This window comes from Engraulis encrasicolus, chromosome 9 (genome assembly GCF_034702125.1).
Source record: "Engraulis encrasicolus isolate BLACKSEA-1 chromosome 9, IST_EnEncr_1.0, whole genome shotgun sequence".
In the NCBI taxonomy this organism is placed as follows: Eukaryota; Metazoa; Chordata; class Actinopteri; order Clupeiformes; family Engraulidae; genus Engraulis; species Engraulis encrasicolus.
In genome coordinates this window covers 413,209-430,845 of record NC_085865.1, presented here as the reverse complement: position 1 = coordinate 430,845, position 17,637 = coordinate 413,209, and the positions used below count along the sequence as shown (strand labels likewise).

The window sequence follows — 17,637 nt, the reverse complement described above, 5'->3', positions numbered from 1 at the left end:
TTTTAATGAAAGACACAGTTCCCAGCAAGGGACTTGACACTGTGTGTGTGTGTGTGTGTGTGTGTGTGTGTGTGTGTGTGTGTGTGTGTGTGTGTGTGTGTGTGTGTGTGTGTGTGTGTGTGTGTGTGTGTGTGTGTGTGTGTGTGTGTGTGTGTGTGTGTGTGTGTGTGTGTGTGTGAGAGAGAGGGAGAGATGTATGTATTGTAGCAATCAGCTGTTTTGGAGGAGTCAGAGAGGCATGGGGGAGGGGGTTGTATTTATTTATCTGTCATTTTATGTTATGTTATGTTTTTATTCTGTTCTTAAGTCCTATAGCACCCTGACCACTTGAATTTCCCTTTTGGGACATTAAAGTTTACTTTTGACTTTGACTTTTGACTTTTGACCTGTCCCTTAGTGACCCCTTCCATTGTGCATATATCTAGTTTGGGTAACTTTTTGTAGTGCAAACATGACTTGTGTCCCTTTTACTTACACTTTTCACTTGCTGCAAACCTCATGGCCTATTAAATAGAGCTACCGCAAGAACTGAAATTCATGCGTATTGACACCTCTTATGATGACGTCACCTGCGCTATTTTGTAATTTGTGCTTACCCACTCAAATTTTCCACGCACAGCCACTGTGTATAAGCCCCCCAAAGTGATACGAGTCAAAATGAAGCGGGAACACCTCCTGTGTAAAATAAATGTGCAGTGGGGGTTAGCAGGGAGGCGGTCACAATTTTTTTGTTCAGATTAATTTTCCTCACTGAAAATGAGCCAAAGACAGTGAATGTCAGTGCGAAAGAATAATAACTGATACTATTTTGCCCAAGCCAAAAACTGGAAACTGACAAAATGACCCAAACACCTTACAAGTGTTAAATTCATTAGATTCCCAAACAGTGAGCGAACCAATCTTGGAGGGTTTCGCCAGACTATGTGCGGAGCCAAAATCTGAGCAAAACTCATACCTAACGAAAGCTTGACTGCAATTTCCAAGTTCCCAACCATCCTTACCTGCGAAAACACTGTAAGTGCCTCAAAGAAAGAAAGGTTCATGGGTTTGGAAATGTTTGTCTGAAAGAGCGACACGCTCTCTCTGTTCATTGATCTGGAACTCAGCCGCTTCTTCCATTGACTTGCGAGACGATTCTAATCTTCTCTGCTCATTGGCGCCTCGCCTCTCGTGCAGTACGCTGGTCATACTCAGCAAAGCAAGTGAGATGCGGTGTCAGAGATTATAGACAGGTCATCAGCTGGGAAAATTAGGCCTTTCGTCCTACCGCACTTCTCTCTGTGGATTACTGACCAGAAGCCCTATTGGAATAAATTAAAACATGGGGCCACGCCAATTTTTGCTCAGAATTCAATATGGCCGCCATTTTCCAAAATGACTTGTTTTCATGCATTATTACATTGTACTATAAGGTGATATTCATGAACGATGAACTACTTTCAGCACTATTCAGCCTAGTTCCTTACATACATGTTTACAAAGGTTGACTAAACTAAAATAAATGAAAATAAAGTTGGCCACCTTGCAATATCCAAAGGGAAGTGCTGAAAATAATGATTGAAATGCACATACAGAATCTATGGCTGCGAAAATTAGGCCTATTGTCCTGTCAGGGTTTTCACAGTGGATTACAGACCAGAAGGCCTATTGAAAGAGATTCACCAGCTGGTTGCCATCTCAAATGTGCTCCAAAATTCGCGCGCGCGCGCGTATCCTAGGGTGACCAGATTTTTGTAGTCTGAAATCGGGACACTTCGTGCGTGACTGAAGGACAATATTTAGCGGGCGGGTCTGGGGGTCCTCCTCCCCCAGGAAAATTTGTACTTTTTAGATGCCATTTCCTGCATTCTAATCAATTTTAGAGGGAGGAATGACAAATCGCCGCTGACTCCTTCAGACTTTCTATACAAGTGCTGGCTGCCATTAATTGTGGCAGGTAAACATGTAATATTTTCTATATATTTACCTCGATAGACATGGCGCAATGTAGTGGGTGGCCAAAACCGGGACATATTTGTGTCCCGAGAGGGTTTGCTCGGGACCTGGGACACACAACTCCAAACCGGGACTGTCCCGGTCAAACCGGGACGTCTGGTCACCCTAGCGTATCCCCCGCTCATCTTTCCCCTGCTCTACAGTGTCTTTCCCCCACACACTATTCTGCCTCCTCCACCCCCTCACTCATCCCCCCCACACACTATTCTGCCCCCCAACCCCCTCACTCATCACTCATCCTTCCCATGCTACTCTGCCCCTCCACCCCTCACTCACCCCCCACTATTCTGCCCCCCACGCTCAACCCCCCTGACTCATTCTCCCCCCACCCCCCCACAAAATACTCGCCCACCCCCCCACCCAATGTGAAAAGTTTGGCAGGTCAACACCCCCCCCCCCCCGACTCAACTTACCCCCCCCACACACACGCACATTAATCTGCCCCCGAACCCCCCACACACTATTCTGCCCCCCCACCTCCTAATTCAACATCGACTCATTCCCTCCCAACCCCACTCTGCCCCCCTACCCCCACTCACCCCCTCATTCATCCCCCCGGCTCCTCCACATCGTTCGGTCCCCCCTAACCCCCCACCTTACAACCCCCCAACACACACACACCCGGTCTACTGTGTCTACGTCAGTGTATGTAATGAAGCAACCTGGCCACACACACTTGAGAAAAGCGCACTCAGGCACACGTGCACACACATACAAACGCACGCACACACACACACACACACACACACACACACACACACACACACACACACACACAAGCACACACACACACACACACACACACACACACACACACACACACACACACACACACACACACACACACACACACACACACACACACACACACACACACACACACACACACACACACACACACACACACACAGTTTGGCAGGGCAATATGCCTTTTTTCAGCAGTCCACTGTGTTTGTGAAATTCAATCATTTCACAACATTCCTTTGGATATTTCAAAGTGGCAAGATACAGGGGGTGGACAAAATAACTGAGACACCTATCATTTTAGTGTTGGAAGTTTAATGGCTCAAGTGGACCAGCCTGTTGGCCAATCTTCATTAATGGCACATTGCATCAGTAAAGTGAAGTGTGAAGGTTCAATTAGCAGGGTAAGAGCACAGTTTTGCTCAAAATTTTGCAATGCACACAACAGTATGGGTGACATGTCAGAGTTCAAAAAGGAGAAATTCTGTGTAACTGTTGCATCTTAGACCGAGACAGCAAGTCTTTGTGATGTATCAAGAGCCACAGTATCCAAGGTAATGTCTGCATACCACCAAGAAAGATGAACGACATCCAACAGGATTAACTGTGGATGCAAGAGGAACTAAATGATACTAAAATGACAGGTGTCTCAGTTATTTTGTCCACCCCCTGTATATATATTCATGCCTTTTTCTAGACAACCTTTATACTCACGTCTGTAAGGAGATAGGACAATTTAACTGAAAAATAGGTAATCATTATTGGTAATTATGGCCTTACAGTATTGAGAAAAATGTGTGAAAGTCTGCCATTCTGAAAAACGGAGAACATTTTGAATTTTGGAGCACATAGATGGCCCCAAGTTTTAATCTTTTTCAATAGGCCTTCTGGTCTGTAATCCACTGTGAAAACCCTAACAGGACAATAGGCCTAATTTTCGCACCCATAGACTCTGTATGTGCATTGCAATCATTATTTTCAGCACTTTCCTTTGGATATTGCAAGGTGGCCAACTTTATTTTCATTTATTTTAGTTTAGTTAACCTTTGTAAGCATGTATGTAAGGAAATAGGACAGAATAGTGCTGAAAGTAGTTCATCGTTCATGAATATCACCTTATAGTACAATGTAATAATGCATGAAAACAAGTCATTTTGGAAAATGGCGGCCATATTGAATTCTGAGCAAAAATTGGCGTGGCCCCATGTTTTAATTTATTCCAATAGGGCTTCTGGTCAGTAATCCACAGAGAAAAGTGCGGTAGGACGAAAGGCCTAATTTTCCCAGCTGATGACCTGTCTATTGCTTTAACATTTGATTGGCTCAAATGACTGAAGTTTGTCACGGTAACAGCACGCACTCTCAATAGGCATGGCTGTCCGTCAGAATAGAAGCCTCAGAAATAACACAACAGTCTATGCTCTTGTGACATTATTGGATTGGTCTTGGGTCCGCACAGAATCGTCTCTGGGTCCAGATCCGGATCGGAGTCAACTGTTGCGTGACCCCTGATATACACATTAAAAAGAAATGGAGATAAAATTCCACCCTGTCGAGCACCATTGGTGACAAGGAAGGGCGCATAGTTGACATTCCCCCATTTCACCTTCATTGTCTGATGTGACTACCAATAGACCAGTAGTCTCATTAAAAAGCCAGGGACCCCACTGTTACACAGTTTTAAAAAGAATTTCTTATGATTGACGCTGTCAAACGCCTGAGAAGCATCAATGAAGCACATGAAGATTTTAGTATTTTGTCCGTAATATCTATGTAAAATTTATTTTAAAGCATATACACAGGTCTGTAACAAGTGTCTTATAAAATGTTTCAAAAATGTTCAATGTTAACACATTCACTACCAAGTCACGTAAAAATACCATTACGTTTTTACGTTTTTTTATTGGATTCTGAATCTACACATTCCAATGCACATTCTGTGTGATTTTCGTAATAATGTGATGAACAGAACTGACATAGATCATGAAAACACCTACAAAGTCAGGATCTGGATATTTCATCATCTGTGCATTTTATTACACACAGTATTTGAGTTTTATTATAGCGAATCAAACCACTTCCTGATCACGTCACGTCACGTCTCCATTTACTTCCTAGAGCATCAAAACATGTCCTGTCAGTGCCTTGCTAGCTAGCCTATTCCTAAACATATGATGGAAGGATAAGGAGTTTTGCTGTCATCAAGATAGGTGTAAAATGGAAGGTTGTAATGAAAAACAGCATGCAACACAGCAGGAAGTAACCAGTCAAGTGACATTAGCTAGCTAGCATTTCAGATAATAATTTGTAATAATATTTGTATTTGTATAGCACTGTGTCATACAAGGCATGTAACTCAAAGTGCTTAACAAATGGAAAAAAAAAACATTGTAAGAGATAGATTTAAAAGGAGAGGTATAGAGGAGAGGCAGAAAAAGCAGGAAGGCAGAGGAAGAAGAGATAGACAGAGAATGTAGAGTCATAAGGTCAACGTAGGATAGGACCAGGATTCTTAGATGTGTAAGGTCCATAGTGGCTGGGCCTATCATAAGTCATATGCTGTGTTCCATTATTCACCCTCTGTACTGTGTACCTTGTTTGAGTGCAGTGAAGTACCCTTTCCACCCTCCGCAATTCACGAGGCGAGTACATTCCGATTCCCGTTCTGTCTGATACACTTAACGGAAATGACGGTTGGTCGCGTGACATCCGAGTTTACCAACTGCCAATATGCAATTCAACACGGAAGGCACTGTTCCTTATGCTAACACTTTTTAAAGTTACCCCTGCCTCTAATACACATGGCGATTGTCTTTGGAATCAAAACTATGCTGTTATCACAGAGATTCAACCGTTTGACAGATCTGACACTCAACTACGTCACAAACATGGCGGCCGTTGAGTGCGAAAAGTGTACAGTAACACCACACTTCGAAAAATGGCCGTTTTGGGGGCGTTATCCGGGTAATTTACAGTACACTTTACCCTCGCGATTAGAAATGGAACGCCCTGCGTACCCAAACACAGTGCGGAAAGGGCGTTAAGTTACGTTATAGCGTCGCAAAAGCATACAAATAACAAAACGAAAGTGTGAAAATAGTTACCTAGACCAATCAGTAATGGAGCTCGTGTGTGAGTTCTGTGACAATTCAATCAGAGCACTAATGCGGGAGACAAAAGATCAGGCTGAATGAGTGGTGTTTATTTTTTCACTTCACAGGTCTTCAAAACAGTAACTCAGGTAAGTGTTAAGGATAACATAAAATCTTTTCCAAAGGTCTTCAGTCAACAAAGGTAGGTATTCAAACATAAATCTTCTTCCACATGGATAATGAACAAAGGTAAGAATTCTCTTTCTTCAGGATTCTCAACATAAAGTCTTTTCAGCATTCAAACAGAACAAAGGAAGTTTCTTACGACCATGGAGAGCAATGGCAAAGTTCACAACAGAGAGTTCCTTCTTGGAGCAAGCACAGCAAAGTAGGTTCAGAGCATAGAGTTCAGTGTTGGCAGGGGCAGGGAATCCTCATGACCGAGCAAGGTCACAATGAATGTCAAAGGCTTAAGTAAAGCATGTGCCGTGAGTTGAAGAATGGGCTGCAGGTGATTCCACTGATCACCTGCCACGGGGTCTCCCAGGCTGCTTGGCAGGGTCAGGGCCCGGCCTAGGTGTCTGGGGTCTCCCAGGCCGATTGCCAGGGGTTGAGGCAGACTGGCGGCATCTGCTGGCAGGTTGGGGCATGGCAGGTCGGGGCATGACAAGTTCTACGTCACCACTCTGAACTGTTTGCTGATTGGCGAAACACTGAGAGAACCGAGCTCAAGGCTTTTGCCAGACAATGTGCGGAGCCAAAATCTTTGCGTGGAATACAGGTCCTTCTCAAATAATTAGCATATTGTGTTAAAGTTCATTTTTTCCCCATAATGTAATGATACAAAAATAAACTTTCATATGTTTTACATTCATTGCACACCAACTGAAATATTTCAGGTCTTGTTTTGTTTTAATATTGATGATTTTGGCATACAGCTCATGAAAACCCAAAATTTCCATCTAAAAAAATTAGCATATCATGAAAAGGTTGTCTAAACAAGCTATTAACCTAATCATCTGAATTAACCAATTAACTCTAAACACTGGTAAAAGCTTCCTGAGGCTTTAAAAAGTCTCAGCCTTGTTCATTACTCAAAGCCACAGTCATGGGTTAGACTGCTGACCTGACTGTGTAACATTGAAGTCAATCGCAGTGGCATTGCTTGAGGGTTGTGAAAGCCCAGATATCATTGATGAGCTGTCAGCTATTTTTTGTTCTTTGATCTGGTGACCCACACTTCCCTCTTCATTATATTCCATAAATTTCCATACCAAGTTTTTGTATTTTTAAGAAAAATCAATTCTAATTTGCCAGACATGAAACCCCATTCAAAGTCAATGGAAAGTTCTGTCTGGCAATTAGAATGGAATTTCTTAAAAATCCTGCCTGTGCTCTGCTCTGCTCTCCTGACCTGGAAACCTGCCTTTTGTCCCCGACTCCGACTACTCTTCTGCCCTGAACCTCGATTCTTCCATCCGGAGTCTTCAGCCATCATCTCCATAGGAGTCGCTTCTGCCGACGGGGGGGCACACACACAGGAACCTCTGGAACCTCTGCCATCCCGGTAAACTACAAACCCTGGAAACCTCCTCCCAATCCCCTTTCCCCTGAACTTTAATAAAACACCAAAAACGTGACGCATTTGTGGTCCGCGTCTGTCTGTACCGTGACAGAATTATACGACATCAAAGTTGGTGCGGGCACTTTTTTTTTGATTATTTTATTGATGGAATTATGGAAATAAATCAACTTTTTCATGGTATTCTAATAAAAAGGCCTGGAGCTGTACATGCCTTCATTTTTAGTAAGCTTGACTACTGCAACAGTCTTTTTACAGGCCTCCCCAGAAAGACCATCAAACAGCTTCAATTAATCCAGAATGCATTAGCAAGGGTACTTACTAAAACAAGGAAGTTTGACCACATTAGTCCAATCTTGAGATCACTGCTCCCAGTAAGCTACATAATTGATTTTAAGGCACTGCTTCTTGTTTTTAAATCATTAAATGGAATGGGACCCTGTGAGGATGTGAGCATTCACCCCCATGTGGGTGGTAAGGCAACCATGGAGATTGGAGGAAAAACGGAAACAAGGAGGTCAGAAATCCAAAAAATAGATGGAATTTTATTTTTAAGAGTGCAGTTTTCAATGTCCAAGTGCAAAAATATTCACGGTCCAAAAATCCAACAAAAAAGGCAAAAAGAATATTCAGTTCCAAAAGTGCAAAATGTCCATTCAAAAATAGCGCTAAGAAATGCTAACAAAAATGCTAGAGGCTTTTAGCTCCGGTACAGCAAACACAGCCCAGCAAAACATGTAGCATGGAAATCAGAGTAATACACTTACATCATCAGGCAGAGTCACAGAAAGTCTCCTTGCCCCTCTCTCCCCAAACAGAGAATGAGGGCCTCTTAAATAGGAAACCCCCTTAGCACTAAATCACACCAATCAGAGTCCCCTGGAACCCCATTGGTTCTACTCCCTAAACCACCAATGACATTTCCCCACATAATATTTACAAAATTAAAATTGGCCAAAACAACATCAACATACAAATAGATTAAACCCCCACCAATGACATGTCATAACATAATAACCAAAATTACAAATAAGCAACTAAATGTCGAAAATAACGAACAAAATGGATCACGGACAATATGACTGATTTGATTGACAGTTAGACAGAGAGAAAAGGTGCGCTCTCCCAGCGGAAGCGCTTTCGCTGAGGAAGGATGGAGGCGGAGCTGGTGTGTGCAGTGGACTGGTGAGTGGAGGGATGGATGGTGAATGTTTGCGCTGAGTGAATGAGTGGACTGGCAGGGAAACTGTGGTGCGTTGGGTAGTGGAACATGCTAGCAGGCGCCTCGCTAGATGCTGTGGATGTTATGGAGGGACTGTTTTAACGGCAAAGTGTGTAATATGAAATGCGATGAATGAGAACCTCGTGGTTAATGGCGTCGCCCGCGACGACCAAACCGGTCCAAACTTTTCCCCCCAAAGTCACAACATTCACCCCAACAAAACCTGAAACAACAATGTCCATCTTCATGTTGCCAAAGTTCGTAAATCAGTCTTGTACGTGTATGCGGGTGTATGCAAGTGTGTGCGAGTGTTGCAATTGCGAGGCTGAGTGGGGGAGCGAGAGAGAGAGTCATTTTACGCGCTTGCTGTTGCAAACCCTATCTCTGCGCGTTTGCAACCGGAGAAGTGAGGAGGGGAAGAATTCACATCCTCACACTTCCCTCCCCTTCAGGAGTCTCGAAACCAGGGTGGAGAGACGAGCCAACCCCCACCCCTCCTGGTCTCAGGATGGGCCCGAATGCTGGCCCCAGTACTGGCCATCTGTGGCCTAGTCACACCCGGGCCTACAGTGAGGCCAAGGCAACACACCTCTGGGGTGTCTTCCGTAGCTGTCCCCTTAGCCAGGGACCTGGTAGCAGTTGCATTCTTGAACGGTGTCGACTGCACCAACTCTTGCAAAACAGGTACGTCTTGGCCCAACACCACATCCTGACCAAGACCGTCCACTATGCCTGCTTTCAACTCATACGTCCGACCTTTTACCTGAAGGCGGACCTTTCCAATGGGGTAATTATGCATATCCCCATTAATGCAGCGGACCCGGATACTTCCCCCAATGTGGCTCTCCACCAGGAGAGGATGCACCAGGGTCCGGGTGCTGCCGGTGTCCAACAAGGCCCTTGCTGGCCTGCCGTTCACAGTTACCTCAGTCATCGGTCCTCCGTCGGTGTACGCCGATGAACTGGCTGATAACTCACACCGGCCACTAGCTTTAGCCCGCTTGATTGGGCACACTCTGATGAAGTGGCCGGCTCTTCCACAAAAGTGACACACCCTCCTCTGGGTGTCGACTGTGGGTCGCGTGTTTGGGGTGCCCCTCTGAGGTAGGGACCACCTTCTTCGCCGACCCCTCTGCTGCTCCTTCTGTCCAGGTGCAGCATCACCGCCATTTCTCTGCTTCTCCATTGGAACCTGTGCTGTCTGCTTCTTGCCTAGGGCACACACCGCCTCCTCCTCTGGTTGTAGAAGGCAGCTGTCGTCGGCCCCCTCTGGCTTGCAAACAGGAACATGATGTTTTCTTTGGCGCTTTCTCCCCGGACCTCCGGGCCTAACTTTGTTTGCTGGCCTGTTCTCATGGTCCATTTGGAAAGTCTTGGGACTCCGCTGTGGGTTGCAATCTCCCACCACATCTGTGATACTGGCGACCAAGGTACGCAGAAACTGCTCCAGCTTCAGCACCTCAGTGACGTCTTCGGCAGTCTTCTTCGACGGGCCACTCCACTTCATGAAGAGCTTGTGGAGGTGGGTGCATTCGGCAGGGAGCACAGATGCAGAACTCACCGGTAACCTTGACGCCCCTGGAGCCCGAGCTGCTGGCACCGTCGTTGAAGCTGAGGCTGGAGCCGATGCCGGCGTTGAGACCGAGACCTCCGCTGCTGCTGCGACTGGAACCGCTGCTGCTGCTGCTGCTGCTGCTGCTGCTGCTGTGACTGCCGCTGCTGGCGCTGGGACTGGGACTGGGACCGCCACTGGAGCCGGGACTGGAACTGGAACCGCTGCTGGAGCCGGGACTGGAACTGGAACCGCCGCTGGAGCCGGGACTGGAACTGGAACCGCTGCTGGAGCCGGGACTGGAACTGGAACCGCCGCTGGAGCCGGGACTGGAACTGCCATTGCTGCCTCCACTTCCTGCCGTAGCTGGTGCATTTGCTGCTGCATACTTCTCCAGCGCTGCTCCTGCATCTGCGCTTGCTTCTCCAGGAGCTCGCGTAAGGCAGCAAACTCCGACGACTCCAGCCTGCCCCCTCCGGCCTGCATCTGGACCGCGGGCACGTCAGTCTCCTCCTGGTCAGACCGCTCTCCTCCGATGTCAGGCCGCAGCTCCTCGGGCTCGTCTGGGTCCTCCCGCAACAGCCTCTGGTTGTCCATCCTCCACCAACGTCTTTTAAAACAACCGCGTTGGCGTGCACCTCGTTTCCCACCTCTTCTCTCCAGGTTTCAGAGACGTAACATCCAACAACTTCTGACACCACTTGTGAGGATGTGAGCAGTCACCCCCATGTGGGGGGTAAGGCAACCATGGAGATTGGAGGAAAAACGGAAACAAGGAGGTCAGAAATCCAAAAAATAGATGGAATTTTATTTTTAAGAGTGCAGTTTTCAATGTCCAAGTGCAAAAATATTCACGGTCCAAAAATCCAACAAAAAAGGCAAAAAGAATATTCAGTTCCAAAAGTGCAAAATGTCCATTCAAAAATAGCGCTAAGAAATGCTAACAAAAATGCTAGAGGCTTTTAGCTCCGGTACAGCAAACACAGCCCAGCAAAACATGTAGCATGGAAATCAGAGTAATGCACTTACATCGTCAGGCAGCGTCACAGAAAGCCTCCTTGCCCCTCTCTAACCCAAACAGAGAATGAGGGCCTCTTAAATAGGAAAACCCCTTTGCAGTATATTACACCCAATCAGAGTCCCCTGAAACCCCATTGGTTCTACTCCCTAAACCACCAATCACATTTCCCCACATAATATTTACAATATTAAAATTGGCCAAAACAACATCAAAATACAAATAGATTAAACCCCCACCAATGACATGTCATAACATAATAACCAAAATTACAAATAAGCAACTAACTGTCGAAAATAACAAACAAAATGGATCGCGGACAATATGACTGATTTGATTGACAGTTAGACAGAGAGAAAAGGTGCGCTCTCCCAGCGGAAGCGCTTTCGCTGAGGAAGGATGGAGGCGGAGCTGGTGTGTGCAGTGGACTGGTGAGTGGAGGGATGGATGGTGAATGTTTGCGCTGAGTGAATGAGTGGACTGGCAGGGAAACTGTGGTGCGTTGGGTAGTGGAACATGCTAGCAGGCGCCTTGCTAGATGTTGTGGATGTTATGGAGAGACTGTTTTAACGGCAAAGTGTGTAATATGAAATGCGCTGTATGAAATAACCACATGGTTAATGGCGTCGCCCGCGACGACCAAACCGGTCCAAACTTTTCCCCCCAAAGTCACAACATTCACCCCAACAAAACCTGAAACAACAATGTCCATCTTCATGTTGCCAAAGTTCGTAAATCAGTCTTGTACGTGTATGCGGGTGTATGCAAGTGTGTGCGAGTGTTGCAATTGCGAGGCTGAGTGGGGGAGCGAGAGAGAGAGTCATTTTACGCGCTTGCTGTTGCAAACCCTATCTCTGCGCGTTTGCAACCGGAGAAGTGAGGAGGGGAAGAATTCACATCCTCACAGACCCACCTATCTACTAGATATGTTTCAGCTGTATGCGCTAAACAGGTCACTAAGGTCCAAAGAGAAAAATTTGCTGGTGATCCCAAGAGTAAAAACAAAGTGTGGAGAGGCAGCCTTTAGCTTCTATGCTGCAAAGCTTTGGAACCAGCTTCCAGATGATGTAAAAAAAACGCACCCACGGTTAATAGCTTCAAATCTAGAATTAAGACAAAGCTGTTTTCAGATGCTTTTAACTAGCTTGCATTTTATATCATTTTTATTTATATGTTTATTTCTTACCATATGTTTTTATCTTAATGGTTTAAACATTTGTTCTTTTTATGTTTTTCTTTTTTACCATATGTTTTAATCGTTTAAATGTCTTCTTTTCTCTGCTTCTTTTCTTTCCTTTTTCATTTTTTTTGTTTAGCACATTGAGTTGCACCTGTGTATGAAATGCGCTATAAAAATAAATTTGACTTGACTTGACTTGACTTGGCTAGATATATTTATTGTGTGTTTTCTTGCACTTTCTGAAGACCTCTGAAACCTGTTTTTTTGTACAGTTGTGTTTATACTCGATTTAAATAAAACATGTTTGTATGACATCTAATTTTCTTTCAGATTATTTCTTGTCAGGCTTTTCAGAATACAACCATATATTCCACTTTTGCATAGATGCTTACAGTTAGTTGAAAATACTTGAAAATGTCAGGGTGGTGCAAGCAGCCTAAAAGCCTCTGAAAGGCCTTAGACCTCAGAGGATTAAAAAGGGTCTAAGCTCCCCTGCTAATAGTCATGAAGAAACCTCAGGCAGAGACCAGCGACCACCTAGGGGAGCTCCCTGCAGGGCTAGTTATGAACAGATTAAGGACGCTGTGACGTCTGGAACACTGTGATGCCTGGGCAGCTAAAAGAAGGCAAGGGTGAAGAAATGTTGCTTAAATGGGTACAGTAAACTATTGCTCTAGAAAGTAAGTGAAATTAATAATGAGTGTACCTACTTTTCCTACCGGAACCCAATTGCAACAAAGACTTAACATGATTAAAGCATGCACAACCTGACATAAGCCTTGAGATGTACTTAAAGTTTATGTAGTAGAGTTATATGGAAAATGTTCATGTAATCTAAATTTCATCAAGTCCATATTTTTGGGTCAGTATTTTTATTCGACAGTTCAAATGCACCTTATACAGTACTGTATGTATTTTTGACCTCAACTATATTTAGTACTAGCAAGAATAGTCTAAATAAAATTCCACCTTAACATTTAGTTTTTTTTGCTCTTTTAGGTTGATTTGAAGACTTCCCATGAACATTATGTAATTAACTTACATTCACTTAACATGCATAATCAGAGATGTATAAAGTACTGGAGAAAAGTAGTGGAGTAGAAGTACCAGTATCATCTTGTCAAATGACTTGAGTAAAAGTCAAAAGTAACCTTTCCTTACCTTACTCAAGTAGAAGGACAAAAGTATTCAAAATGTGTTGTACTTAAGTAAAGCAAGTAGAAGTATTGCAAGTTTTGTTACTTGAGTAAAAAGTAGAAGTAGAAGTAAAAGTACTGCATTAAAAAAATGGGGGGGGGGGAAGTCAGTCAAAAGTTTGAATACCATTTGGTTTATTAGAGCTCTGTACAATAAGTCTCTTATGAAGTGCAAATACCATTATGGTTTGTTATTAAAACAGCTTTGTAACACAAGTTACAAGGGCAGGCAGAGCAGACACTTCATACGAAATTAATTCTCTTTTTGTCCCTCAAAGGAGAACATTGAATCTAAATAGGGCCAGGGATGGCAGCCGTCATCCTCCTCGCCGCAATGTGAGGTGGTTGGTGTCGTTGATGTTGATGGCGATACCTCGTCTACCTCATCCATCTTGCCAACATGCCAGTGTCAATGCCAACTGAGCGTCACTGACCGCGCCAAAAGACATGCGCGAGAATGCGATCTGGTTTTATTTCCCTACCATTGCATCGCCCACTGACCGTGAACACGTTCCATCATATCTGGTGATGACAGAGCCATCTAGCGCTCGGGCATAGAAACGAGTAACGAGTAACGAAAGCAGCACATGAAAAATATATCGGAGTAAAAGTATTAATTTCATCAGAAAAATGTAGTGCAGTAAAAGTACAAGTATGAGGAAAAAAATATTACTCAAAAAAGTACAGATACTGCAGTTTAGTACTTAAGTACAGTACTTCTTTACTTTTACTTCGTTACCATACATCTCTGTGTATAATAAAGCAGAACATTAACTTAAAGATTATGAGGAGGAATTACATGGAAAAGTGTCATGTGACTATATTACGTAAACTATGTGTACTGTACCTTGTTTGTGTGGGTGTCTGTGGTTGACCGGTGCTGTTTCCTCCAGTCTACAGTCTTTGCTGTGCTCTGTAATTCCTGCACCCTTAGGCTGGGTGAGGCCTTGTGCAAACCACACCTGCTGCAGGAGGTAGAGGGTGCAGAATCCCACGATGAAGCCCAGGAAGAAAAGACATCGCGAGCCATGGCTCTTCATGACCTCCATCTCACCATCTGTCTTTTCTTTCTGCCCAGGACTCATGGTGTGAAGTTGGGGACAGCAGCAATATGACTTCAGGGAAGAAGCACACAAAAATACAGTGAGGTACAAAATGACGTGCCATTGTTGTAAGTCAGGTATGTGGGAGCATTATCTTGGTGGAATGCTAACAGGTGATTTACACTAACATGATGATGACCCCAGATACCTGCTTCTGAACAAGTTGCACGGGAACTCTCCCTTTGTTTTGTACATATAGGCAGGGCTGGTCTTCAGCTTAGACAGATATTTGCTAAGGGTGCAAATGACCACTAGAAGGCGCCGCAGTGCCAGAAAATGGGGAGGAAAAAAATGCACCATTCTCAAGTCAAGTCAAGTCAGCTTTTATTGTCATTTTCTTCATATGCAAGTCATATAAGGGAAATGGAACTGTGTTTTCTCTCTATACCATGCCAGGACAAGTCATATACAAAACTGATCATTTTCAGACTGACATAAAGTGCAAGACAGCCGGATAGGTAACAGTGATGGACTGGTAACAATGGACAATAAAAAATACAGTACAAATGAACATTAATATATTTTTCATTTCATTTCATTTATTTAAACTCGAAGAATCATTGAGGGCCCAGCCCTCATTTACAATGATGTCGAGTAAAACAAACAATTACACATATAAAATCATATATAAACAACATACACAATACACCATAAATCATATAAGAGGTAAGAATTAAGACAAACTATGAATTAAAACTTATGAGTTAAAACAAGTGCAAGTATGTGATAAAAAACTTCCCAGTGTAACTTTAAAATGTTCTAATGGCACAAAGGCTTGAAGACCCATCCTTTGTTGTAAGTTATTCCAAACTGAAGGTCCACAGACACTAAAAGCTGTTTTACCCAGTTCAGTGCGGGCATAAGGGACCTCCAGTAAAAAATTGCTGCTGCGGGTTTGGTATGGGTTGGAGTGCCAAACTAAAAGAGATGAAATATAAAATGGGAGTTTGCCAGTGAGGGCCTTATAAATAAAAATAAAATAATGCATGTCCCTTCTGTGAGAAAGTGGAGCCCACCCAACTTTATCATATAACAGGCAATGATGTGTACTATATGGATCCCCAGTAATAAAAACATCCAACATTTAACATTGAACATGTAAACAGAAGATAAGATAAATAAAGAATGTAGACATTACAATACTAGGAATAATAACAGTGACAGTAGCAATATTACAGTATAATAACAATAGTTATATTAAATAGTAGATGGGGCAGCATTGTAAGCAGCATTTTGTATTGTTCTTATGTTCCAGGACTGAGGTAGTGCAGTTAAGATGCAGTCCCATGGTAGTGTGTGTGTGTGTGTGTGTGTGTGTGTGTGTGTGTGTGTGTGTGTGTGTGTGTGTGTGTGTGTGTGTGTGTGTGTGTGTGTGTGTGTGTGTGTGTGTGTGTGTGTGTGTGTGTGTGTGTGTGTGTGTGTTATTGTGGGGTAGTGTAGGTCCAGTCCAATAGTGGAATACAAAAAAGTCAGGGCTGTGCTGTACTACACACTTGTAGTCCATTGTAATCCAGTGGTCAAGTAGCTGCATTTAGCAGCATAGTTGGAGGTGCATTCTGAAAGGTGGAATGTTTTATTTAGTATTGTATTAATTGAACTGCTTTGAAATAAGAGAATTAACAATACACTCACCGGCCACTCAATTAGAAACACCTCTAGTGCTGGGTTGGACCCCCTTTTGCCTTCAGAACTGCCTGAACTGCCTGCAACAATGCTTGGGTAGGCTGTGGCATTCAACAAAGATAAATTGGTACTAATTGGCCAAATTGTGCTAATAAAATATCATCATGCCATTACATCCCCAGCCTGAAACGTTGATGTAATGCAGGGTTGACCCATGTTTTCATGTTGTTGACGCCAAAGTCATTCCACCTGTGTTGCAGTTGATATCTGAGCCTGTCCAAATTGTTTTCTCATTTTCCTGTTCTTAGCTGACAGGACTGGCACCAAATGTGGTTTGCTGCTGCCATAGCCCATTTGCCTCAAGATTTGATGTCCTGTGTAATCAGGGATTCTCGTATGCATACCTCGGTTGTAATGAGTGGCTATTGGACTTAATGTTGCCTTTGTATCAGCTCAAATCAGTTGGGTCATTTTCCTCTGACCTCTACCATCAACAAGGCATTTTTGTCCATAGAATCGCAGCATTTTATTTCTTTTTCGTACTATTCTTTGTAAACCCTAGAGATGGTTGTGTGTGAATATCTCAGTAGATCAGTATTGTCTGCAATACTCAAGTTAAGCCATTTCAGCTTGACAGCCATGCCATGTTCAAAGTCATTTAAATAACCTTTCTTCCCCATTATGACGCTCGGTTTGAACTGCATCAGATCATCTCAACCATGTCTACATGAAAAAATGCATTGAGTTGCCACCATGTGATTGGCAGAAATTTGCTTCAATGAGCAGTTGTAACAGGCGTTCCTAATTTAGAGGCCGGTGAGTGTATATTACCTAAGAGTCTCACTGCCCCTCCACAACCTCCCTCTGACTAATCAGACTTTACCTGCAGCTTGGGGAATTGGTCGTTTTTTGTTGCTGTTGTAAATGCATCATATCAACCAGCCAAGCAGATACAACAGATGATATTGCACAATGTCCAAATGTCCCAAACTGTCTAGTCCTCATCGGAGGAAAAAAAGAGAATTACATCAAGGACCAAGGTATTGATAAAATCAAGATGATGCGCAAGGATTGCGCAAGGAATGTTAATTTAGGGGGAAATCAATAAAGGGGAAATCCGGTGTAAAATGGCTTAAATTTAACATGGTGCTGAGGGCGAAATGGGGCCACATACCTCAACTCCATACATGCGCTGCATTGCGAATCCCAAGCACTAGTCGGAATCCCAAGAGCTAGTGTCACGAGCGGCCCGGGGATTGAACCCGGGTCTCTAAGCGTAGCAGGCAGACATTAAACCACCAGACCAAAGAGTTGACTCAAGTGCAGAGAT

At 43.8% G+C, this 17,637-nt stretch overlaps 1 protein-coding gene across 1 annotated transcript in view; it reads right to left on the bottom strand.

Annotated features, from left to right (window-relative positions):
- LOC134456064 (glycoprotein-N-acetylgalactosamine 3-beta-galactosyltransferase 1-A-like) overlaps positions 1-14,630 on the bottom strand; it is a 33,139-nt gene extending 18,509 nt beyond the window's left edge. The window contains exons 1-4 of the mRNA XM_063207498.1: positions 14,528-14,630; positions 12,322-12,325; positions 10,605-10,619; positions 10,335-10,384 (exon numbers count right to left, since the gene is read on the bottom strand). Of these exons, the coding sequence (XP_063063568.1) occupies positions 10,335-10,384; positions 10,605-10,619; positions 12,322-12,325; positions 14,528-14,630 (172 nt within the window). The remainder of the gene's footprint in view (positions 1-10,334; positions 10,385-10,604; positions 10,620-12,321; positions 12,326-14,527) is intronic.
- Between the last annotated feature and the right edge of the window lie 3,007 nt (positions 14,631-17,637).